We start from the raw sequence: 26145 nt of genomic DNA, 5'->3' as shown, positions 1-26145 counted from the left end.
GATCTATCAGTTTCCACTCACCCAGCACTGAGATCATAGATGCTTGCTACCAGGCATGGTAGACAGGAGTTCTGGGGATCAACTAGGGTCCTCCTGTCTGCAAAGTAAGCGCCTTACTTACTGAGCTGTCTCCCCAGTCCCTGCACACCTCTGGATGACATTTTCTGGCCGCAGTGGTTCTTAACATTTCCCTTGCTGACCCTGCTTTCTGGGCAAACAAACAAAAAACCAAACACAAAGAAGTTCATAGCAGAAGGCGTCACATAGCCACATATCTTCCCTGGTGCAGGAACTTCAGGTGCCAGCAGCTAGGTTGTTAATGTCATTTAAAAAAACCAACAACAACAACAACATTATTTTATTTAAAATACGATATCATTTTGACCTTGTGATACCCTGGTTAGTGTACATGTTCACCTACTAGGTAAAGTCCCTATAATAGGCCAGGCACTATAGCAGGCTCCAGGGCATTTCTTAAATCCTGAGTGCAGAATCTCGTCCCTAGGGGGTGGTGCCTTCTCTGTCTTGGTGGACCCTTCTTCCCTGACCCCTGTATCTCTCAGCCAAGGTCAAGGCTTGAGCCTCTGCATCTCTCCACTCTGGGCTGTCCTGGGCACTCCAAACACTGGCAAGGTGCTGGGGCACAGAGTCAGGGAAAGTCTGGGCTACTGGACTGTCCATTAGGTCACTGTAGTGACCCAAGCCTTGGGTCAAGAGGCATTGATTCCAGTCCAGGGACCGTAGCTCAACAAATTTGCAAATTTGAATAAGCCCTTCTGAGCCTATTGTTTAAAAGCCCAATAAAGAAGTAAGCTAAGGAAACCACATCTTAGATTCACATCAGCACAATATTCTAATTCTTCCTTTGCAGGTCCCCAACTCCGGAGTAGGGCTTCTATTCTCTTCTGACCGACCTTCCCGGAACAACAAGAAAAATTCACAAGGGGTTGTGGGGGTTAGGAAGAGGAAAGAAGGCAGCCTGCCTTACAATGACACATCTGCGGGCAATGAACAGCCTGGAGCCTTCAACAGTCACTGAAGGATACAATTTCAAGAGTATCCTGGGACCTTTCCTGGCCTGTCACCTGATTTCTTTTAGACCCAGACTAATTTTGTCCAGACTCATGCTCTGAGTTAATTGTCAGGCCCCCATTTGAATTATTCATGAGTCTCCACACTGGGTAGTGTGAGTGCTGTTCTCTGCAGACGTGTTCATCCTTCCACATCTTCCATGACTGCTAATGATGAGCCGTCCGGAGAGGCAAAGCCCTTTGACATCCTTGTCTGAGTTTCTCTACTACACAGGAAGACAGTTCCTCCCTTACCTCTGACACTAGAAGACCTTTAGGTGTGTGGCCGCAGTTGCCTCAAGCTGAGATTCCACATGCAGCTCACGGCCAACGGAAAGTCACACAGACAGTTAAAAAGAAAATAATGAAGGCTGCCATGTGATGATTAAGCTCCAAAGGAATTATGCAATTAGCAAAGGACGTGGATCATACAACATGTGAGTCTAATTGCAGTGCAAGAAAATCTTGCTAAATTAGATAAAGACAGGGTTGCAGCCGCTCTGGTTCGCAGATTGAGTTGTAAAGTTGAGGGAAATATAAAAGTTAATTATAAGACAGGAGCGATAGGCACAGGGTATGTACATGCACGGGGAAGATTAGGATTATTAACCAAAGGCGCCATCTCATGCCAAAGGTGAAGAATGATAGACATGCCAAGCCCACAATCTGACCACTGCATAATGAAGACAGGACACTTTATAAGATGTGGAAAGCATGCTTCACCTTCACACAGCCAGCACCTGCCACCCCAGTGCTGACAGGTGCACACTGGTTACGGAGTCTATACAACAGCCATTTTGAGAGCAGGCCTATCCATCTGCTGGGCTTTTCTATGCAGAGGCAAAGAACCCCGGGAAAGGTAGAGAGATGCTTAGGAATCACCTAGGAGACACACCTCTGGGGGATTGATCTGGGAAGGGATAGCTCACTCTGAACGTGGGCAGGACGTTCCTGAACTGGGGCCCCACACTGAAGGAGAGAGAGAGAGAGAGAGAGAGAGAGAGAGAGAGAGAGAGAGAGAGAGAGAGAGAGAGAAAGTGTTCGTGCTCTGCTCCCTAACTGTGCACACAATGACTAGCTGCTCACATCCCCACTCCCATGCCTTCCTTGGACTACTCCCTTGCTCAAACCAGGAGCCACAATGATGTCTTCCTCCCCCAAGTTTTCTCTAATCAGGTACTTGGTTGCAACAATAAGAAAAGTAACAGAGATAGCTGCAGTGGAAGCCAGGGTTCTGGGGGCAGAAGACCTGGACTTGAATCTCAAGCCTATCACTACCTGTCAAGGCTGTTGCAAGGCTCACAGGAGTGATGCCTGCTACTAGGACTAAGAACACTGTTGGCAACAGGAATCAGTCTCCGTATTGTGACTGTTCCTCACTACTGTATTTCTCCCAGCCATTAATTCAATCATTTGAACAAGGGCCCACCATGTTCTTTGCACTATGACAATGGTCAAACCAGTTCACATGCACGCACACACACACACACACACACACACACACACACACACACAGAGGCACACAAACCAGAGATACACAAAAACTGGGGAACACATCCACTGGGACACACACACAAACACACAGACCTCATATTCACTTTTCGATAAACTCTGGCACACAAATAATTGCACTGAAGCAGCATGCGAGGTGTACTTCTTAAATGTTCTAGAATGTTGAAGGAAGATCCCCTAAAGCAGCTACTGGAAGCTTCTCTATCGCAGGGCTTCTCAACCTTCCTAATGCTGTGACCCTTTAATACTGCTCTTCGTGCTGTGGTGACCCACGGCCATAAAATTATTTTTGTTGCTACTTCCTAATTATAATTTTGCTGCTGTTGTAAATTGTAATGTAAATCTGTGATATGGGGGCCCCTGGGAAATGGCTGTTCCACCTTCCAAAGGGATCACGACCCACAGGTTGAAAACTGATGCTCTAAAGCTTGGCCAGGAGATTCGGAACAGAGAAGGCTGAGGGGCAGGAGGATGTTAGGATGCTGCATAAGCAAAGATTCTGAAATAAAAAACAAAAACAAAACTGCCACTAACAACCAAAAAAAAAAAAAAGCATTACAACAAAACAAAACAAAGGCAACTTTAAATGATCACAGATAGCGATGGGTAACCCTGGGGGAAGAGCTCAGAGAGCGTGACGACATGGGAGGGAGAGTCCACATCAGGACTTTATGCTATGGACAGTGTGGCTGGCCCTGGCACATGCAGGGTTATAGGAAGACTGATCTGACTAGGCTGGGTGGACAGGATGGAGAGCCTAGTGACAAAGGGAGCAGGTCACTGCACTGGCCCAAAGTGTGCTAGTGAGGTTAAGAGTGAAGACAGGATATAGGGACACCGAGGCCAACGGATGTGACTCAGTAACCAGATGGCTGTCCAGGGAAAGGCAGCCCCAGCCTGGTGCTACATACCTACAAGCCCAGTATTCAGAAGTCTGAGGGAGGAGGACTGCTGTGAGTTTGAGGCCAGTCTGAGCTCACAGATTTAAACCACTGGACCTATAACAAACTCTGTAACCTCTCCCTAGGGGTTAGGGGTGGGGCTGCCTGGAGGTGGGGGAAAGACTCTGTGATTTTGAACTTAGCCCTCTTTTCTTCCTAGGGGAGGAGGCCAGCTGCCCCTCCCCAGGTTCTAACCCCCCAAGAGCTTCTGTTGTCTCTGCAAAAAAAGGGGATTGAACTACCACCTTCGCTGGGGTAAATGAGAGCAAATGGGTGAACCAGCTGGAGTCGATGTGACGTGCCTGTGGCAGGGTCTGCCACATAAAAGACTGCTCAGGAAGGCTTGAAGAGAATGTCTTGAAATGCAGAACACTAAAAGTATAACAGCTCAAGCTGCCCTGCTCCTGTCTGTTCATGTTCTGATGACTCAGAAGATTTTTCCGGGATCCTGACACTCATCAGCACTGTCACCCTGCTTAAGCCTTATAGGGACGCTTCTTTGGGCCATAATGAAATAAGCCAGATCACTGTGCGGACCCTGCAGGCAGAGCTTGGGGCGGGGGTGGCTGACAGCCACCCCTGTGGGATGTATCTGCAAATCTGGGTGGGTTTTTTGCTGTGTTCTCATCTGCCTGTCATTCCTCTTTCCCAACCGCCCCAGCAAAGCTTCCTCCCACATGCCTTCTATGAATTCTTGTGACTGACTTTGTGGTGACGGTCCCAGGGGCTGCTGACCAGTCATCCGGTGTGTATGTGGACTTCAAAGGCCTGTTGACACAGCTGCACACCCGACCCTAGGATCAGAACGGCCTGAAAGGTGTCTGCTGCCACTCCCTGAGAACAACAGAGCCCACCCAAGGGGACCTATGCTCTACCCCAGCTCTCAGAGCGCTGTGGTTTAGTCACTGGAAATTCCACACGAGGGACCTACCACAGAATTTGGAAATTACAGACAAGACTCCTGACTTGATACTTTCCAATTTTTCTTTGTCGCTGGAGACTTTTGTCCCCAAGCTGATCTCTCATTGCAGGCAATTACCCACTTGAGTCAAACAGCTGCTAGTTAAGGGGGAAAAAAGTCATGACACCCATGGACATGCCAAACTGCATAAGGAAAAGCCCGTGAGCTCTCAATTCTATACAAAGAAGTACAGGCAATTGAAGAGAGCTAGGAGAGGGAGAGGTGACCCTCCTCAGGGAAACACGTGTCAACTGGGCCAAATGGTGAGCCCTGAAACATTAGATGGACCCAACAGGTTATGTCAGGGAATATACATGTATAAATGCAAACATACACATAATAGCATCGATGAAAGAGACCATGAATTTGCAGGAGAGCAGAGAGGAGTATGTGAGGAGGCCAAGGGGAATTCAAATTATAATCTCAAAAATGAACAAAACCATCAAGAGCAGTCTGAAGCAATCCTCTACTGACCTGAAAGATGTTCATCTGTAAAGCACGGATGGATCCCAGTTGCTAGGCTTCAAAGTCTAGTGGGTTCCGATTCCCAAGGGAGCCTGGCACCAGTACTGAATTGAACAAGGTCCAGGGATTTAACTTCCTCGTGCCAGACGCAGACAACCACAGCTCAGAGGGGTCTAAGATCATGCAAACGCTAGCTCCTTCTGTGGAACTAAGGAGCTAGGAAGGGACTTGATTAGATTGCTAAGATTATTTCCTTATCGTCAAATCACAACTAATGCTTCCAAACAGTGATTCCCCCGCCCTGCCCCACACTGTCTGCTTGATTTCCACACTGCCGATAAAGCTGCCTTCACAGAGAAGATACTGAGACTCAGAGTGGCCAGGAGCTTTCCTGAGGTCCTAGACCTTGTAGATGTGGAGGCAAAGTTGAGAGCAGGAGCCTTCGGATTCCGAGCCATTTCGTGAGTAGCTACGGACTCCAGGACTCCGGGGACAGAGTTGGACTTGCAGCGGTTAAGTGTCTATGTTCTGGGAGCAAGGACAGAACAACATCCAGGAGAGGAGGATGCTGACTGACACACAAATAAGCCAGGAAAGGTCAACCCACCCACTCAATAACTCTGGTAAGAACACATACTCTTAAAGCGCTCTTTAAGAACTAGCTTTCTGAGGCATTCCTAGATACTAAGTCTTTCAGACATGTAAAGAAAGTCCCTGACGCCAGGCTTCGGAACACTGGACATCCTCCCACAGTGGGCACCTAGGGGGAGGTTGGGAAGGGGCAGAGGGTGCAGAGGCAGCCAATCAGAAGAATCCGCTTACAAGGAATCTCGCTGTGGTGATTAGAACATTTTTTTTTTTAAAGGCAAATCCAGATACACACATGTATGGATTGTTTTGGATTAGATTACACATGGCAATATATAACAGCTTTCTTTATTTAGCACATGCTAAACACTGCTGTTTTTCATGCACTAACTCATCTTCTCCTTGTAAGGCCCACTCAGGGTTATATTTTAATTTCTCTTTCAGTATATGTGTATGGGGGTTGTTGAGAAAGTGTTCATGTCTACAGCATTGCAATATTATTATGGGGCTTTAAAAGCAAAGTCTGTTTTACTCCAAATCCTATGCTTTGTTTTTTAATTGTGTGTACATGTGTGGTAGGGGCTATGTCCATGCTAGTGACCTCAGAAGACAGAAGCATTTGGATCCTCCAAAGCTGGAGTTGTTGGGCATTGAACCCAGGCAAACATCTTCCTCTATGAATAAAATTATTATTTTGGTCCTGGGGATGGAGTCCACCTACAGTCTCATGCATGCTAGGCAAGCACTCTGCCCCTGAAATATCCTACCCCAGCAACCTTGTATATAGTTCAACTAACAATAAAACGGTGGCAGTTTATTCCAAAGATTGAATGTGTTATAAAGTTCAGCCTATTCTAAAAGCACATGGGCAGACCCAGATGCAGCTCATCTCTAACTGTGGCTGCGAGACCATCGATTGACTGCCAACCAGTTTCCACATTGACAAACCCTTGGAGCTTTCACTGAACATCAGCTAGGATGCAGAGAATGACCCCGAGTGAAGGGTAGATCCTGCTCTCTTAACCGTGTGACAAACTGATACAGTGAAGAGTAAAACTGTAACACACCTGAGCATTTGAGAGATAGTCAAATTAGATCATCAAATTCATACCGAAAAGGGGTATTCAAAAGGGCTGGGGAGTGAGCAAGAGACCGGCTCAGGAATACTGCCTAGAACCTCATATGGGAAGGGCCATGATCTTCAGAGCCATCAGAGTCTCCCTCTCTCTCTCTCTCTGCAGCACTCAGGTCCAAGGCCAGAGAGAACACGATCAGGTTCAACAGCCTCATTTGCACCAATGCCAGCCACTTCAGGGGGTTGCGGGGTAGGGGCACAGCCACCTCCAGTGAATCAGAAGCCACAATTCTGAAGAACCCAAACAAGCCACCAATTTGTACAAAACAGGTTCACATCCCTGGAAAAGAAATGAGAAAGGGAAGGCCAGTGAGAAAGTGGAGCTGGATCTAGTGTTGGGATCCAATTCATCCTGAAGTTGATGCTGAACACAGGTCCCAGTTTCAGGGCAAGAGGTTTAGATACATTTTAGTGAGTGAACATGTAGCTGAGGTGTTTGTGTGCTCCCATGGATTCTCTCTCTCTCTCTCTCTCTCTCTCTCTCTCTCTCTCTCTCTCTCTCTCTCTCTCTCTCTCTCTCTCCCTCTCTCTCTCTCTTTCTCTCTCTCTCTCTATCATTTTAATCTGGTCATTATGAGAGTCACTTTTCTCACCTTACTGAGCACTTGGTGCGTGTTCACAATTGCACTTGACGCTTCAGGCGGGGAGAAAAGCATCCTCGCTACTTGGTAGGATAGCCTGCTAAGGTAGAACCTTAGCCAATCAGTGTTCACCGAGCCCTTCCTCTCCTTGGTCAGGGCTAGATGCTGGGAAGACCAAGTGAGGACAAAGTCTTCTCTCTCCTGTTCTCTGGGATCACAAGGTGGGGGTCAGAGGGAGGAGTCCATAGTAGAAGGGCACCTACCAGGATAGGGATTCTGTGCTCAACAGGATGTGAGGCATCTGGCTGGAGGGGATCCACACAGATGATCCTCCCACCACGCTTCCACGCTTTAAGCAAAACGCAGCCCTGGCTCATCAGGGAGGTAACGGGGATTCTGCCCTGGTTAGGAATTTGTTTGTGTGTGGCCAGTCCCCACCCCTACTCCCCAGAACCTGTACACATACTTCTGCCGTGTCCTGGAACTGGGAAAACTGTCCTTCCACCCTCCTGATAAGCACAAGAGGACGTGACCTCAGTTCTAGAACCGTTGTAGATGCTACGCACACTCACACAATGACAGAATTCAGACTCCACTTCTATTAAAAAAAAAAGGGGGGCCTTTTAGAATTTTATGTTGTTTCCTCAAGGCATCTTAAAACTGCAGGGGCAGTAATTGCTCAATAAACAGCAACAATGGCAGCTGCTGCAGCCGAGTCCCTAGCTGCAGATATGTGCCCAGGCCCAGGGAGGAGCTGCCCACAGCGAGTATAACAGGCAGGTTTTCAGCTCTAGCTAGGGCAAGCTCTGACCAAGTCCTGCTTCCACAGCCAGCAAGCCCAGGACCAGTGCCAGCTCTCCCATCTCCTAGGTCCCTTGCTCTCCTGTTCACTGTCTTGAAACACTTTCAATTTGAGTCTGATACCACTTATTCACAAAGTAACCATTTTTGTTCCAGGGACAAGGGAGGGCTGAGGTCTGGTTGTGAACAGCTGTGGTGATTGGTATGATTTAATGCTCCCAACAGCTGGTTTTGGGTGGATATGCCAATGCATATGGCAAAGGCTAAAATCCAATCTCTACAGGAAGCTGGACAGACATACAGCTAGTCACTGAAGGACCTGGGAGGAAGGGACTGTGAAAAAGAGAGGTCTCAGAACCCACCAATAGAAAAACATTTCCTTAGCCTCTCATCCTATCCTGGCCATGGGGGAGGACTTGCCCATGATTATGGGAAGGGACACGATTCAGAAACCCCTAAGGTTACCTTTGAATCTAAGTACCTGAGATGACATCCGTCATCCCCCTACCTTTGATATCTTTTTTTCATAATACTTATTTATTGTTGAATATGTTACACAATCTTCTGAGTTGTACAACACAGAAGAGTGACAGTGGGGTGGAAAAACTGGCCCAGCTCAGTGAGATATGAGCTATTGTGCAACTCATATGACCAGACACAAAGGCATGGAAATCTTCTTGGGTTATATAATCAATAACAAAAAAATAAGATTTGAAGGGAAAGTAAGAAAAGTGACTTCAAGCTTGTCCTCCAACCCCTCGTTTGCACAGTAAGCTGGAAGGTATTCTGCGGTCATCTTTCCTTTAAAATCACACCAAACTTCAAATTGACGCACTATACTTGCGTATGATGCTGGAGATGACCCCTGGGGCCTTGAGCCTGTTAAGTAATCCCTCTGCCCTGAGCTAAATCCCAAGATCCTTGCTTCCTTTTCAAGGTCTCATGACTGACAGCGTCAAGACTTTAAACCTCTCTTCGAAGCACCATTTTTTCATTCTGCTCCACGACTTTGATGACAACTGACAGGGAAGCCACCACTAAACAAAAATGATGTATCTCACCCTTTCTCCCATGTTGAGGGAGGGCTGGAAATGACTGTGACCTGGACTACAAGTCACCGACTTTGCTGTCCTGAGAATTTTCTGAGGCAAGGCACTAGGATATAAGAAGTGGTAAGGGGTGGGGGCTTGGGGGTAGGGTAGAGGTCCTGAATTCTGGCTCTGGATATAAGCTGGGCATCATTCAATCCTTCGGAGCGCTAAGCACTGACAGGTGAAAGATTTGACAAGTAGCCTGACAGACAGTGGCTTAGACAGAAGCCCACACACTACTTCTTGGTGATATATTTAAACTTAGTCCCTGCTCAGTAAAGATGTATCTGTTCTGTAAGCATCCTGTCCTGCCTCATGACGGATTTTTATTTTACATCCGATGCTACAGCCAGCCAGCCCCTATGTATAGCACGTGAATATTCAGGTCCAGTCCTGGTCTTGAGGAACACTTGGGTGACCCTGAGCACCGGAGCTTCTGATAGCTACTAGAACTGAACAGAGAGACACAAAGATGTGGCAGCATCTTGGAAGCCACCCTCAGGAAGAAGACCCTGGCTCATCACCTAGACCTCTGCCCAGTGTGCATTCCCTTTGCACCTGGATCCCGGGGCGGTGTTATGGCATCCACGCCCTAACCACCGCCAGGAAAACACAGTATCTCCCTTGAAGTCAGTGATGGTTAGCTTACTGATGGCCAAGCTCAGTGATGGGACTTGGACTGCGTGGCCCCGAGTCCTTCTGGAGGCTGAAGATACAAAGTTAAAAGCAGGAAGAGCCCAAACCACAATCTTAGATGTAAGCGGGTTGGGCAACATGCGGTCCGGGCGATCCCAGAGTGATCAGAAAAGGGGAAATGTTACAAGGCAAAGGCGGGTGCAAAAGAACTCGAGCACGGAAAGGCATAGTTGGGGTGCCGAGCTTCTTTTTCCACTTCTGCAAAATGAGGGTTTTGGACGAGATGGTCTCCTAACTCTAAAATTCCCTTGACCTGTTCGATATACCAGGCCGATGTCAGAAGCTCATAAAAGGAAAAGGAAGAAAAGCGGGAAAGAGCAAAGAGGGGATCGGCAGACGCAGGACACTGGGGACAGGCTTGGCGGGTTTTCTGAGTTTCTCTCCCTCCTCCCACACCTGCGTGTTCAGAGATCGGCCAACGCCCCGCATCCTTGGGCTTCAGACAACGAAGCTCTTTCCTCCTCACACGTTTCTTTCTGGAAACCGTGGAGCAGAAGCTGCTAAGCAGTCATGCAAAGGGTCGCAGAGGGAACGGTGTCGCTAGGGTCCAGAGGGCAGGTGAGCAGACCCGGTTGACGTGGCACCAAGCTGGGGATGGCGGGGAGCCCTCGAGTCCTAGCCAGCCAGCTCTGGACCAGCCAAATTTCATCCCCCAACTTCGATCTCGGATAAATGGTGTTTGCAAAAAGAAAAAAAAAAAAAAAGAAAGAAAGAAAGAAAGAAAAGGAAAAAAGAAAAAGGAAAAGTTTTTGAGGACTTTTCCCCAAGTCTGGCTGTAGGCGGGGTCGGAGGGTGGTGCCTACAGTCTGATTCGCCGCGGCGGCAGTGCAGAGGCGCGGATTGGCGCGCGGGGCCCCGGGCCGGGAGAGCGGGCGTGGGGGAGGGGAGGCTCCGCGCCCGCGGGAGCGGCTCGCGCCGGGAGCGGGTTAATTTCAAATCGGGGGCTGGACTGCTCCTGGACGGCCACGCTCCCGCGGCCCGCCCGCCGGCCCCCCCCAGCCCCGGCCCCGGTGGCGCCCCCGGCACCCACCTCTGCGCGGCGGGGCTAAGCGAGTCTCCCTGAGACGCGCTGGCTCCCTGAGACGCGCAGCCAGGATTCGGGGCCACCCCGGACCGTCAGCTCTGAAGGAGGATTGACAGGTGAGCGGGGAGCAGACTGCTGCGGCGGGGTTGTGGGATCCCGGGAAGGCCAGGGTGAAGGCGGCCGTTTCCCGCCTCCCGCCCCGCCGGGGCCCGTGGGGAGGAGCCGAGCTCCCGCGCAGAGGGCGGGGGAGGGGCTCGCCCGCGCTCCAGCCCCGCGCACTCGGGGGCGGTGCCAGCTACGGTCCCGCTTTCCGCGCCAAATTTTTAAATCGAAGGCGGAAGGTCCGGCCCCGCCTTGGGGACCTCTAGCCAATCGCAGGCCTTCACCGGGCTTACTGATTGGCTCGGAGCCGTCGCCCTGGAAACCGTGAGATGCTGTCTGGCTGCCCCCGGGGGCGGTGCAGTTGGCGGGGAGGAGGAGCCAGTGCTTGCGCCGGGCGGGACGCGGGCTACTGCTGGGGACTGTACCTGGGACCGGGAGCGCAGCGTACGGTGCGCTTTGGCATCGCGGTGATTTCGGCACCTAGGGAATCCTTCCCTCGCCCCAGTACTTCGTGTATTGAAAGAAGCCTGAAAAAGGGGGTCAAGATCCCAAAGCCCTTTGTAAATGCCCGGTCGTGCGCTTAGAGCGCAGAGGCTGAATTGGAGGGTTGTTCTCAGGCCACTTCACAAGTCCTTCCTTCTGAGCCTGTGCACGTGTGTGTCAGGCGAGAAACTTCAGCATCTCCCCCGATGCAGGCTCGGTGCGTGCTCCATCGGAACCCGGGCTCGTGCGCTCCGTCCGCAGCCCGGATCAGTGCACAGGTGGGTGCTTGCTACAGCCATCTCGAACCTGAGAGAGGACTGTCACTGTAGATTCTGTGTTTGCTTGAAGTCTCGTGACAGAAGGGTTTGATGGAGGAATTTACTGCTGTCTGTTGGCGCGGTCTGCCTAGAGGCAATGTCTGTCCTCAAGGCAAAAATAAACCTGGTTTGTCATTTTTTGTTTGTTTCCGGGGGCTCTTGTGTACGTGAATCATTTTCATCAGCTCTTAATTCTTGCTTTACTTTTTTTCCTTTTAAGGATAGTAAAAAACTTTAATCGATTGGACTACTTAAACCACTGGAACTTGGGGAGGAACTTCAGATTTTTCGTTTTTAAAGACACACTAAATGTATGAGGAATTGACAAAATGGAGAACCAAAAGGTATTTTTAAAGTCCAGTCTATACTGTTGCAATGTCAAATGAAGTATCATCCTGAGTTTTTCGTTAATAAGTTTTCTTAAATTTTTCGTTTGATAGTCACGAATGCTGTATCCTTTTGGTTAACTTTTACAGAAATCCAGAAGGAAATTTTAATTTTTGAAGAGGAATAGGGTTGTCCAGGGTTAAAGTAACCTTTTTGTTTCAAAAGTTTAATATAAATTTAATATATATGGAAAAAGCTTTGGGGTTTTTTCTGTGCTTAAAAAATTATGTATATGTTATTTACATGAACCATTGGAATTCACAAAGGTCATAATTTGATACTGGATTTCTTTGTAAGATAACATTTTAAAATGTCAGCCCTTTAACCTACTGGGCCTCCAAATGCTGTTCCTGACAGATCTCCTGGAAGCATTTAGATGTTAGCTCAATGCTGTCCTTGGCAGTGTTCACTGAAACCCCACCCTTGGATCAGCACCTCCTGAGGGCACCATACTGAACTGAAAATTCAGGTGCCAGCCCCATGTGACCTCCCTCTGCCTCGCATCATCGTCTGCTAAGTAGCAGATTCAGCAGAAATACACACTGAGCCCTTAGTTTCATGGTTGTAATAGAGGATTGTTAACCCGGGCTCCCAAAGTTACTGAGGAAACAGTGTATCTCTGTTCTCTGAGTTGTTGCCTTCCAAATCCCTTTCTTTAAGAATGGTGTACTGCCTGGTGTCTAAAAGTGAAGGGGGCCCAGTCTCTACTATCTATATGAATTGCTCTTAACTTACCAGTGTAGGTAAGTGCTAACTTACCATAGCAGAAACTAGCTCTGAGGCCTTAAATGGCTAACCTTACTTCCCTTGGTCCCATTTTCTGCATCTGTGCCTCAAGCGTTGATGTTGAAAGCAAATTTTTCTGGTCAGAAGTCCTGCTGGTAGGCGGGAGGCCCTAACCGTAAGGGCACCCTCACCTTGGCTGCTTGAGCCTGTTCCTGGTATATCAATGAGCAACCACTGCTCACAGCCACTCCACTGGGTGGGGCCTGGTGTGGGTCCTGAAAGCCTTTACCTGATGTCTCATTAGTAGGAATTTAGGAATTTAGAAGTGATCAGTTACTTAGAGTGATTGGTTCTAGTAAGGAAAGGGAAGGGACTGAGCTCTAAGCTATCTTTACAGCCCTCCTTTCTCAAAATAGAATTTAAAAATAAAACCTGTAGTTAATGTTATTTATTTATTAATGTAAATTCTTAGATCACATGGTGAAGACATTTAGATCCATAGTATCTACCAAGTTAAAAGTGGGAAGTTTAACTATTAAATTTACCGTAGTAGCAGGGGACATGCCTGTAATCACAACAGAGGCAGAGGCAGGAGGATTGTTAATTTAGGGTCAGCTTGTTACTACATAGTAAGTTCCAGACTGGTTGGAATGTATAGTGAGACCTTGTCTCAAGCAAAAAAGGAAAATACTGTCCAGAGATCACTGTGATATTCTTAACCTACTTGGTCAATATGAAAGGCAGAAAGCCTTTCTGCTAGGTTCTGTTTTACAATGAACTCAGTTATTAATTCCTCTTAAACCAGGAAAACCTCTTTTCTGAGCCACATAAAAGGGGACTGATGAAAAGCCCCCTGCATCCGTCCTCGAAGGCCAACATGGTGTTGGCTGAGATCCAGCCTGACTTGGGCCCTCTAACCACACCAACCAAGCCCAAGGAAGTCTCCCAAGGAGAGCCATGGACACCCACAGCCAACCTGAAAATGCTCATCAGCGCCGTGAGCCCCGAGATCCGAAGTCGAGATCAGAAAAGGGGCCTGTCTGACAACCGAAGTGCATTACCTGAAGCTAGAGACTGTTTGCACGTAGGTTTACAGGGAGGCTGGGTGGCGTTTGGGGGCTTGTGGATGAAGGGACGGTCAGTGTGGAGCCCGGAGCTGTTGGAAGGCTGTTGACCTGCTGAACATGGGAAGAGTTTGTAGCTTTGGAGCACAACACCGGGAATTGTACTCTATGAGTGATCTTTATCCCAGGCCTTAAGACCATTCCTATTCCCCTCCCACTTTGTTGCAGCTGTTCAAACCGCGTGCATGTGTGGGTAAGAGGAGTTAGTCATCTAGCACAGAGGCCCCCCAATAAATCTGTCATGCTCTATTCCAGAATGAGACATTATTTACCTTTCCCTCTGCAGGAACACTTATCAGGAGACGAATTTGAGAAATCCCAGCCGAGTCGGAAGGAGAAGAGCTTGGGGTTGCTATGCCACAAATTCCTAGCGCGGTACCCCAAGTACCCCAACCCTGCTGTGAATAACGACATCTGCCTGGACGAGGTGGCCGAGGAGCTCAGTACGTATGCCAGTTGCCAGGATGGTTAATGATTAGAGTGAGTCTGTGGACTTAACTCTTTTCAATCTGAGCTCATATAGTCACACTATCACAGATTCAGATAAGACCGTGTGGGAATTCAAAGCCTCACAAGTCCTGTTAATTTGAGCATAACTCGGTCTTGGAAGCAAACAAATGTCGGTGGAGAGTTTCTGGGTTCGGGTTGTCCCTGAAGCTGCACAGGAAGGAAATGGTGTTTTATGACTTGTTTCACAAACAGCTGCAGCTCTGGCATTCACCTTGACCCTGTCTGTCCCTGAGGAACTAGTGTATCCACAGGTGCATGAAGGGAAGATCTGCCTCTCTGCCATTTGAGACTGAGGATGGGTTAGGAGGCGGTTATTCTGTCTTTGGTATAAATTATGGGTGTCCTCTCTTTATCACTTGGTAAAGACCTGGTTCTAGAGCAGGAAAGGAGGCTAGCAGATAAAAAGCTTTGCGGTCGTTAAAATACGTTTTTGTGTGCATGTATAAGTATGGGTGTCTATGTGTGTTCCTGTGTGCACAGGGCCAGAGGCCAACTTTGGATATCTTTCCTTAGGAACCTTGGTTTCTGAGAACAAGGAATCTCACTGGGACCTGGGGCTCACCAATTCATCGAGGTTGGCTTTTCAGATGGGTGCTGTGGATCAAACTCAGGCTAGCACTCTCCCAGTGGAGACATGTCCCCAGCCGGAAAGTATCTTAGTCTCAACTTTGCAGTATATGCAGGATAGTGATTTAATGTGTAGTTTCACTCCATAAAGAAAAAGACCGCCTTTCTAAGCAGGAACATTAATACACTGCTTGGACCCACCTGCTCTTCATATACACTCTGTCTGGCTAGGTGATGTGTGTGTGTGTGTGTGTGTGTGTGTGTGTGTGTGTGTGTATGCAGGAGCTTGTATAGATCTGTAAACAGTAGAACCTATCTTCAGTAGAATAATGGTTACCAAGCAAAGGACATATGCGAGTTAGGCAATATTTGTTACAGAAAAGGGGCGGGGTTATCTAGAACATCATAAAAGGGCCAGGCATGTGGGAGCAGTGCTTTCTGACCATAAACTAAAGGCTCAGATCAGGCCTGGCTCTAATGCAGACATCCAGTCCAGGTCTTGTAAGAAGAGAAGCAGAGGCCTGTGAGGACTGGTGGGGAAGGGCTCCTGGTGTGTCTTTATGCTGGTTCTCAACTGGAAGTCACCAGGAACAGCAAGAAGCCACTAGGGGGAGCTCTATTAAGCACATTCCCAGAAAGGATAGATTCTGTCCCGGAGTGAAATGAAATCAATAGTGAAGGTACATTTCTGAAATAAGCAGAATCTCACCATGCAGAACACTGAAACCCTCTCTGGATTTACAAGAGCCGTAGAATTGCTAATCTTGGCGTCACTGGTGATAGGTGGAACGTGGACCAAATTAGATCCCAAAGAAATGTAACTTTCTGTTCTTTCATTTTGGTTTCTGAGAAATGACATCATGGAGTTTATACTTTTTTGAAATCTCAGCAGTTTTAAAGGAAGTGTGTGTGTGTGTGTGTGTGTGTGTGTGTGTGTGTGTGTGTGTTTGGTCTTAGAGACCAGAAAAAAATGTTGAATCCCTTGTAGCTGGAGTTACAAGTGGCTGTGAGCCGCCCACTATGGTACTAGGAACTGAACTCTGGTCTTCTGGTAGAGCAGCAAGCGCTCTTAACTATTAAGCCATCTCTCCCTCCATAAATCTCAGCACTTTGTGCCTGTGATATGACTGTGGCAGGTAGACGTGGGTAGTAGGAGGGGAATAAAGGAATGGGCTCAAAATTGTGGCAGTTAGACGATTAGAGGCTTGGTCTTCCCACTTCCCAGCTATCACTGAGGCAAGTCTGAACTTCTCTGCCTTCAACAGTAAAATACAGGTAACAATGGTCACCACACGCATTAGAATACAATTGTCCTGGATGATACAATCTAGATCCCTCCGTAGACGGTGACTGTAATTTAAATGAGCTCGGTTCTGTGAGAGAGCCATGCCTTTCTCCGCTCTACGGTGCTTGTGGTGTCTACTGTATTACTGCATTATTCAGATGTCCCTGCTGACTAGTAAGTAGGAAGAGTTACAGAGTACAGAGACACCCGTACTGCGAACACACAGTGAAAAGTCTGTGCCTTCTTGGCAGATGTTGAACGTCGGCGGATTTATGACATTGTGAATGTCCTAGAGAGCCTGCACATGGTGAGCCGCCTTGCCAAAAACAGGTACACTTGGCATGGCCGGCACAACCTCACCAAAACCCTCGGGACGCTGAAGAGTGTCGGGGAAGAGAACAAGTACGCTGAGCAGATCATGATGATCAAAAGGAAAGAATATGAGCAAGAGTTTGATTTTATCAAGAGCTGTGGCATAGAGGACCACGTGATCAAGTCACACACTGGCCAGAATGGGCATTCAGACATGTGCTTCGTAGAACTCCCTGGAGTAGAATTCCGGGCAGGTGAGAGGCGATATTGCATGGTGCTCCTTGTAGGTTGCAAAAAACAGATGCCACAGAGACTCCGGCGGCTACTCGGCAGCTGCCATAGCTTGTGTTGGGGTTGGGTTTGGTTTGATGAGACAGGTGTCTCTGTACTCGAGTCTGGCCTTGAGTTCCTGATGGTCCTCTCACTCTGCTCCCCCAGTATTAAGGATCTGGGCGTGTGCCGCCATGCCCAGCCACCACTGCAGCTGTTGGCTGTATGGTCCTAGTGGTGCTATTTTTAAGGCTTGTTACTTTGCCTCCTCGAATGTTAATTCCCTAATCCCCGTTCTTCTCCAAAGCTTCTGTAAACAGCCGCAAAGACAAGTCCTTACGCGTGATGAGCCAGAAGTTTGTGATGCTGTTCTTGGTGTCGACGCCTCAGATAGTGAGCCTGGAAATTGCTGCCAAGATTTTAATTGGGGAAGACCACGTGGAAGATCTGGATAAAAGCAAGTATAAAAGTAAGTGTCACAACTGCCCGGGAGGCCCGGGAACCATTCATGAACAACAGGACTCCACTTAACCGTTTGATCGGGCACCGAGCAGATTTCTGGGTACACGTCTATGTTTGATCTCTGCCCGCCTACCTCATCCCCACCCCTCCAGTGAGGCCACTGCTAACCGGTGGAATTCAGCAAGACATAGAACCTTCTTATGGTCTGGTGCTTTAGTGCCATCTGACACTGTGACTTGTCCCCATTTGACGTGGTTAGAAGCTCCCAGGACTCAAATGAGCAGTCCGTTGTCAAATAGCTCCAGCTTCGAGATCTCATCTCTCTACTAACGCTGATACGTGAGGGTAGAAGTCGTTTTCACTAAATTGTCCCCTGATGGTCTTGCAACACAGATGGCTTGCTACTTTGAAAGAGTTCTAGCCAGATGGCTGCTGTGAATTCAGCTGGTTCCTAACCAGCTCTCTCTTTCCATGATTGTGGCGGGCATTGAAGGAACCTCCACAGAAAAGGTGTGGAAAGGAGCCGAGCAGACAGGAGTGAGCTTCCTTCCACAGGCTTGTATCCACGGGAAGATGATGCAGACGTAGCTACTGGGGGAATCAATAAGGCAGAGCTGTCCCGAGAGCTTGTAGGTTGTCTGGGCCTTTGCCCTGAGATTGCCATATCCTGTAAAGCTCTATTAGTGTGTAGAAGTAAGTTAAAACATCCCTGGGTTGATAGTTCATCCACAAGACAGAATTAAGTAGAGAGTAAGGCACTAATACTGTCAGTGCTTGGAAAAAGTGTAATTTGAGGAGACACATCTTGATACTGCCAATGGGTCCCCTGCTTTTCTGAATCACCAGGGCTTTTCAACTCCACGCTGCCACTGGTCAGTCACAGCTTTGGAAGCTGTTCCAGGAACTACAAATGTGTCATTTGCCAAATCCTTGGGGGAATAAACACAGAGCAGGGCTGTGAAGCAGGAGACTCAATTTGTAACTCCGTACTCTGAACACTGACACAAGGCCAGACTTGTTAAAGGCAAAGTTTTTCAAGATCAGGGAGGTGTGTAGAGTCTTTGCATATTTTGCAGGGTTAGTATATATGTTTGTGGTATAGAACTTTGCAAGCTTATAATACTGTGTAAATCTCATTATAAACTATCATGGTTAGAAAAGCCATGCATTTCCAACTGCTCCATTTCTGATTCTTCCCGTTCTGACTCATGAGAAGACACCTAGGAATATGACATTTCACAAGCAGACCATCTCATCCAGTCACTTCCAACGGGAACCTAGTTACCACCGCCCTTTCAAAACTCAAGACCAGCAGTCACTCCTGAAAAATTTAAAACTCTTTTTTTTTGTTTTGTTTTAATTCAAGCAGTGTTGCTAGAAGCTATAGTTGTGTATATATATATATATATCATATTATAGTTATTGTTAGACTAACTTGAAAGGAGTCAGGAGTTTCTGCCTGGTGCTGGCAGGTAGCTCTTGGATACACCTGACTTTCTTAGGAGACAAAATCCTGTGGTCTTTCATTATTCTATTTAATGCTATACATGCTTTTTTTCACCCCCTCCCCTCAACCCCCAGCAAAAATTAGGAGGCTGTATGACATTGCTAATGTCCTGAGTAGCTTGGATCTTATCAAGAAAGTCCATGTTACAGAAGAAAGAGGTCGAAAACCAGCTTTTAAATGGACGGGCCCAGAAATCAGCCCAAACAACAGTGGTATGTATGCTGTTGTTGTTGTTTTTATTTATTGTTTGTCTTTTAAATCTAGAGGGATTCTCTCCCCTCCTCCCTACATAGCCCCACACGTGGGAAGACTATATGTAGATAATTGGAAAAGCAGTGCAAGATGAACACTCCCACAAAAGGTGGCTACCGTGACTTTGGGCGCACTTGCAGGGAGAGGTCCTTTGGAACAGGAATTTGAAATGAAGGCTCTGGAGCAATAGTGAGGACTGCGAAACCCAGGGCCACAATATTTTCATTAACGTTTATGCTTGGCCAGTGTCTTCTGTGGCTGTGCTCGTAGATCTATTGTGGGATGCATTTCTGAAGAGGGGACCCCCAAGTGGAGCAGGCATGAGGGCCACCAGCTTCCACCAGCTCTCACATTCCCCTGATGAGAAAGTAAACAAGACTTTATATACTACAAGAGAGGAAAATCAATAGTGAATGCACTCCGGCATTTCTCTGGTCTTGAGATACAGTCCGATCTCCATAGCCACCTGTTTAATATTGAAGGATTCAACCATAGAATGAAAACATTGCTTTGGTCTGTAGTGAATGTGTGCAGATGTTTTCCGGTCACTGCTCCCTAAAGAATATGCCGTGACAACTCTTCGTAAACATGGGCATTATGTTAGGCATTTCAAGTAACGAAGAGAAGACTCAGCATAGACTGGAGGCTGTGTTTAGCTTCTATACCACTGTACGTGAGGGGCTTGTGCTTCTGCAACTCTTGGCACGTAAGAGGCATTCTGGGACATGTCCTGCTCAGATGTGGAGGACCAGCTACGCAGTGCAATGTCAGAGACGGAACTGTCTCTAACTGCAAGGTTCCCGGTGCAGAGCGTTGAGAGCAGGAGCACACCATGGGCACCCTACGCCGTTACCTTTTGCTGCATTTTGATTTCCTCTGTGACAGGGAAGCAGGGTCAACTGTGCTTTCACACAGTGGCTTTTTCCATTTCAGGTTCCAGCCCCATCATGCCTCTTCCTGCCTCCTTAGAGGCTGAGCAGTCTGCAAAAGAGAACTGTGCCAAAAACCTCTTCTCTACGCGGGGGAAACCCAGCTTCACTCGACACCCGTCCCTCATCAAGTTGGTAAAGAGCATAGAAAATGATCGGAGGAAGATCAGTTCCGCTCCCAGCAGCCCTGTCAAGAGCAACAAAGGTATGCTTCCCTGGAAGGCCAAGGCCCCACTCAGAGCACTTCCCATCAGCCTACTCAATCGCTCGCACACAAAAGATAAAAAGCGCTTTATGGGGTTTACCTGCAGTGTCTAGGTGGCGGATGCATGCTTTCTGGTCTACTCAATCTTTACCTTTGACCATCCTCTCCCTTCTCTATTTTACCAGCTGAGAGTTCTCAAAATTCTCCACCCGTCCCAAACAAAATGGCTCAGCTCGCCGCTATTTGCAAGATGCAGTTGGAAGAGCAGTCAAGGTAGGCTGGCAGTGCGGCTGGAAAGGAGATGTATTGCCATCTCAGTGTGGTCTTAGACACTTGGAAACTGGAGAGAGAGAGCCTTTATAGTATCTGTCCTTAGCCAAAACAGACCAAAAAGCTGTTGCTGTTGTCATGAAAGTGTGGCTTTAACTGGGGCAGAAAGTGGTAGGATGCGGGGATTGGCAAACGGTTCAGTAGGTAAGGTACCTGGTGCTCAAATGTGAGGAGCTGAGCTGAGATCCCTGATGCCCACATAAAAGGCCTGGCATGGCAGCACCCGTCTTTAATCACACAGCGAAGGTGTGGCCGCCGCTAGAGGCTCCGTCGAGCTCATTACCCCAGCCGCCACAGCTAAACTGATAACAACACCCATCTTTAGTCCCATTGCGGCCACTGAAGGATTCCCAGAGCTCATTGGCTGGCCAGTCCAGCTAAACTGCTGAACTCCAGGCTCCCTGAAAAGATGAAAATCACTAAGGAAGACGCCTCATGTCAACCTCTGGCCTCCAGTGCCTGGATGTGTCACACGCATCCACACAAGAATACTTAGGAGCAATGTGGTTCCATGATGTTCCATAAATCTTCTCTTTCAGTGAACCCAGGAAGAAAGTGAAAGTAAACCTAGCAAGATCTGGGCACTACAAACCACTGGCTCCCCTGGACCCTACAGTGAACACTGAGCTAGAACTGCTTACACCGTCCCTTATCCAGCCCCTGGGCGTGGTCCCCCTGATCCCTAGCCCATTGTCATCTGCAGTGCCTGTGATCCTACCTCAGGCCCCTTCGGGCCCATCCTATGCCATCTACTTACAACCTGCCCAAGCCCAAATGTTGACACCACCCCCTGGCCTGAGCCCAACCGTCTGCCCCACCCAGCCCTCTAATGCTACTGGATCCAAAGACCCTACAGACGCCCCTGCTGAGAAGACGGCCACAGACGCCGCCACAACCGGAAGCTTGCAGCCAGCACCAGAAAGGCATGGTGCTAAGCATCGAAGCAAGGAGACGACCGGAGATCGGGGTACAAAGAGGATGATCACCGCGGAGGACAGTGGTCCCAGTTCTGTAAAGAAACCTAAAGAGGACCTGAAAGCGCTTGAGAACGTCCCCACCCCCACGGTGAGTATAGCCTCAGGTGCGATGGTGCTTTTTAAGTTGTAGCAATCCCGAGGCTGACTCCACAAGAAGAATTCGGTGGCTTGTGAAGTTTACCAAAGCAAAAAACTGTCTCTCAGAAGACAAAGAATGATCCCTTAGCATCCCCTATCCAAATGAGGTCCCAGGCAGCTAATCCTCACATGGATGACAGCAGGGACATTTTTAAACCTTGAGAGGAAAAGCTGACTGTCTCTCTTTTTAAAGCGTCACAAGTGGCTGTCCCTAAGTCCTTTTCTCCGTTCCCATTACTGGAACACAAACACCTGTCATGAGAGTCATAAATAGTTTCTAAGCAGTTGTCACCACAACTGCAGGGATACACAGGCCTCCCTCCTGTAACTCATGCCTTCTGAGTCATTCCCCAGTGTCTGCTTGAAGTCATGTACCTGGCATCTGTTGGCTGGGAGAGAATTTGCCCACCCCATCTTTTCCTTCCTCAAATTTCCCACGTTTTCCTTGTAAGCCGAACCGTCAAGCTGATCTTATCCACCCAGAGGTACGGTGGATGCCTTGGCTTCCAGAGATGTTGGCCCTCTAGGTGATTTTCTTAGGTAAGATTAGATCAGGGAAGAGTGAATAGTTACTGGACGACTACACACATTGTGTGTTGTAGACTCGAAAGTCTTACTCAGAAGTCCCCCTTGAGTCACAGGACCATGGCCCATGAAACAAAGTGTCATTAACGGGATGCAACCGAGCACAGAAACAAAACTCAGTCTCTTCTTTTGCCCCTGCTCTTGCGCTATTTGCCTTCTCCACATCTTGTTCTTCTTTATCTGTCATGAGTTTATTTCTCCAACACCCCTCCCTGCCACCTACTAGGTTAGAAGAAATTGCCCCAGATCAAGTCTAACCCAGCACCCTCCTTTGATACCTGCTTCTGTGTACTCACCCCAGTTTTTGTGGGATTAGGCTGCGTGAAGAGATGTATAAAGGGCATTGTGATCCCTCCAGGACACCATATTGGCAGGATGGCATTGTATATCACTGCTTGTTGAGGCAGCTTGAGTCTGGAATCTTCCCCAAGGATGGCCTCCTAGGAACCATTCAAATCATCAGCTATCTCATGTATTATTTTATCCATGACCCTGGTGTACATTGGCCCTGGCTTGACTCAGTATTCTGGAAAGGCCATAATCTCTCTAGGCTAGTGTGTGTGTATGATTTTGCAATGGTTTCCTGGTGTTCCCTGGGTACCCCAGATTAGAGGTTTTAGATTTCTCATGTCCCCTAGTTCCCCTCTCTGTTGAATTCATTTTAACTCTTTAGTGTGGACTGAACAGAAAAAGAAAATGATTCAGGTGCTAAATCCATTCATTAGACATGTTCTGAGAACCCAGACCTGAAGGGATGGAGTGGAGTCAGTATGCAAATAAATGCAACCATATCTGATAGTAGATCATAAAGAGAGAGAAAACGAAACAGGATAAATGATCAGGAGATAGGGGTACAGGAGGCGGTAGGAGGTGACATTCAAGAGGAAAAACAAAATCCATTTTGCTATCTTCAAGAAATGGTATTATAGGCTAGAAGAATTATAAATGAAATTTGTTGAAATTGAGTAAGTCGCTAATCACAGTAACTTGTCCATCAGAGAGGATAACTATCAGTGGCATTAGCAGCCCCGTGTAAAATGCCAAAACCCAGCCATTAAGCGGTTCTCGGCCCCTGCATCTTTCAGGGCACCATCTCCCGATGACTTTGAACAATACCAGGCACTTAAGGAACAATTTAAGTCTTTCAGCACCGTGGACTCTGGACTCTGAGTTCCGCTAGTTCCCAAGGAAAAGACCATCAAAAGCTGGGGATCAAAGTGTGGGCTGTTGTTTTGACAACAGAGAGGCATCTGAAGGAGGATGAAAGGGGACCCCTGCTTCTAAGAGACGCTTTCAGAGTCCCCCGTCCCAGCACAGGGTGGGGGGCACATCATGGAGGCTTGTGCCTATTGGCATCTGGGCCTCTAATATGTACCAATTGGTGCTGCTTTTCTGCCTGTCAGCTTTAGCCTCTGGCTCAGTTTGCTTTCCACGGGACGAAGAAAGAGCCTGCTTGTGCAGTGCTTTTATGTCTAAAGCAGGAGCTCTGAAAACCTGGAAGGCCAGCTAGCACATGTGTTTGGCTCCCTAGGACGTAGGTTTCTGTTGAGGTACAAACAGCCCCTATACAATGGGCGTGGCTGCATTCTGATGAAGCCTGTGCAAAAAAAAAACAAAAAACAAAAAACAAAAAAAAAACAAGAGTGGGAACGGACGTGGTCTTGGGTTGTATTCAGCCACTCCTTTTACTAAATGGAGTACCTGACCCCATGTTCTTCTAGTGTGCATGTTGTGTGAGATAAATGCTTTCTCCTTATTTTGTAGCCCCTGTTCCCATCAGGATACCTAATCCCTCTTACCCAGTGCTCATCCCTAGGGCCAGACTCTGTGTTGTCTAACACTGAAAACTCAGGTACACCCTCTCCAAACCACCGGATCTATGGCTCCCCCATTGCAGGTGAGTAGATACCATGTATCATGTATTAAGATGTGAGCTGGCCTGCAGTTCACTTACAGGATGTCAGCTTCCTGGACTTCCTGCTTTAAGTCGTCACCCCCGCCCTCTTTCTTTTCCAGGTGTGATCCCAGTGGCATCATCGGAACTCACTGCTGTGAATTTTCCCCCATTCCATGTGACACCTCTGAAACTTATGGTCTCCCCAACATCTATGGCGGCCGTACCTGTTGGGAACAGCCCAGCCCTCAACTCCGGCCACCCTGCTCCCGCCCAGAACCCAAGCTCGGCTATCGTAAACTTTACCCTGCAGCACTTGGGACTCATCTCCCCGGGCGTGCAGATGTCTGCCAGCCCGGGGCCTGGAGCTGGCACAGTCCCGGTATCCCCACGTGTAGAAGCAGATAACTTGAGCTCTCGGCAAAGGAGGGCCACCAACCATGACTCGCCAGTCCTGGGCCAGAGCCAACTAAACGGACAACCAGTCGCGGGGACAGGGGCACAGCAGGTAAGAGGATTTGCGTGTTAGGCCTAAAACTTGAAGATGACCTTGACCTTCTGATTCTCTTCTTCTGCCTCCCACGTTACTGGGATTGCCATTTAATTTGATTATTTGTATCATGGGAGGGCACATGTTTGCCTTCCTTCATCGGAGAGGGAATTAATTATGGCAGGGTGAATGACTGAGGGCAACCCTTCCTTCCAGACCCAAGAAGAATGGCCAAGGAATCCATATTACTAGGTTGTCATAAGGTTTTGTTTCTTAGCAAAGTAATTGAGAGTTCAAAGGAATGCGCTGAGGCTCACCTTGCCCACCTAGGATATATTAGTCTCCCAGCAATCCAGATATCATTTAGCTGGGTCTTGAGTCTTCTGGGGAGCATGGTTTACCAGGGTTCTGATACATTTTCCCCTCATTTCTCTCCAATCAGCCTGTTCCTGTGACACCCAAAGGCTCCCAGTTGGTGGCTGAAAATTTCTTCCGTACTCCGGGTGGACCAACTAAGCCTACCAGCTCACCCTACACAGATTTCGATGGTGCTAACAAAACCTCCTTCGGAACCCTCTTTGTCCCACAGCGCAAACTGGAAGTCTCAACTGAGGATATCCACTGATTGACAAGATGGTGGTTTAATTTAATTTTCTAAAGAGCTATTTAATGAGACAATATACACATATAGATGGAGAGAACACCACCTTTAACAATACTGTAAATATTTGGGGTTTTTACTCAATATCACAGCAGATATACACACATGCGCATGCGAGTGCACCCACCCATACACACACACACACACACACACACACACACACACTCATACATGCGCACACATTTGTACAAGACCAAATTCAGCCTTCAGTACTATAAAATAAAATGTTGAACTAAGGTACATTAACTTCTGGGGGAGGGGAATTAATTTTTTCACCTGTGCCTCTATTATTATGCAAAGTAACTTTATTAAAGTTTACTTCCCTTTCAGCAAATGTTTGACTTACCTAACACAGCACCTGCTCAAACTTTTTGCACAAAGGAAATGCTGTGTAATGTATAATGTATTTTTACCTAGGGAGGCGATAGCTATATTTTTTTGTAATTTCTTTAATCCTTTGCTGTTGCAGTCTGTCTTTTTGTAGAGTTTACAACCCTCCTCAATCAAGTCTATGGAAAAAAATTATTTATAAAATGTATTTTTAATCATAAGTTGTTGAAATTAAAACTCTTCTAAAATGCACTTAACATTTTCATTTGGCCACATAGGGCCACTCTCTGTTGGGAGAAACTGACAATTTACCTAATCTCAGAGGCTGGTTCTTGGGAATGGCTTCCTTGGATACTCAGGGGTCATAGGTAGGTTTCACATTCTCCCAACCCCTTGCCCTGTCACAACCCAGAGCATTGCTAGAATAGTGAACGACG

General features: G+C 47.8%; 1 protein-coding gene and 2 long non-coding RNA genes across 5 annotated transcripts; 1 reads left to right on the top strand and 2 right to left on the bottom strand.

The window, feature by feature from the left end:
• Positions 1-5780: 5780 nt before the first annotated feature.
• Positions 5781-11089, bottom strand: Gm2788 (predicted gene 2788). Its single transcript, NR_155436.1, has 2 exons — positions 10872-11089; positions 5781-6952 (listed from the first exon to the last, which is right to left on the bottom strand). It is a non-coding gene; the product is annotated as a predicted gene 2788 (long non-coding RNA).
• E2f8 (E2F transcription factor 8) lies at positions 10316-25960 on the top strand. Of its 3 annotated transcripts, none has more exons than XM_006540554.3 (13): positions 10316-10399; positions 11988-12111; positions 13686-13964; positions 14291-14447; positions 16618-16932; positions 17256-17417; positions 18992-19129; positions 20103-20303; positions 20489-20576; positions 21173-21698; positions 24098-24230; positions 24350-24735; positions 25160-25960. In XM_006540554.3, exons 2-13 carry the CDS (start codon positions 12097-12099, stop codon positions 25340-25342), a joined length of 2583 nt encoding a protein of 860 aa, XP_006540617.1. In that variant the 5' UTR covers positions 10316-10399; positions 11988-12096; the 3' UTR covers positions 25343-25960. The 3 variants fall into 3 exon arrangements, with proteins under 3 accessions (XP_006540617.1, NP_001347741.1, NP_001013386.2); NM_001360812.1 differs by lacking the exon at positions 10316-10399 and adding an exon at positions 10793-10981; NM_001013368.5 differs by lacking the exon at positions 10316-10399 and adding an exon at positions 11348-11728.
• On the bottom strand, positions 11765-14348 carry LOC115486422. Its single transcript, XR_882082.2, has 3 exons — positions 14277-14348; positions 13942-14058; positions 11765-11868 (listed from the first exon to the last, which is right to left on the bottom strand). It is a non-coding gene; the product is annotated as an uncharacterized LOC115486422 (long non-coding RNA).
• Positions 25961-26145: the final 185 nt, after the last annotated feature.

Source organism: Mus musculus, chromosome 7 (genome assembly GCF_000001635.26).
Source record: "Mus musculus strain C57BL/6J chromosome 7, GRCm38.p6 C57BL/6J".
Lineage (NCBI taxonomy): Eukaryota > Metazoa > Chordata > Mammalia > Rodentia > Muridae > Mus > Mus musculus.
Note: the sequence above shows the minus strand (reverse complement) of the source record. Positions and strands in the feature narration are given on the sequence as shown.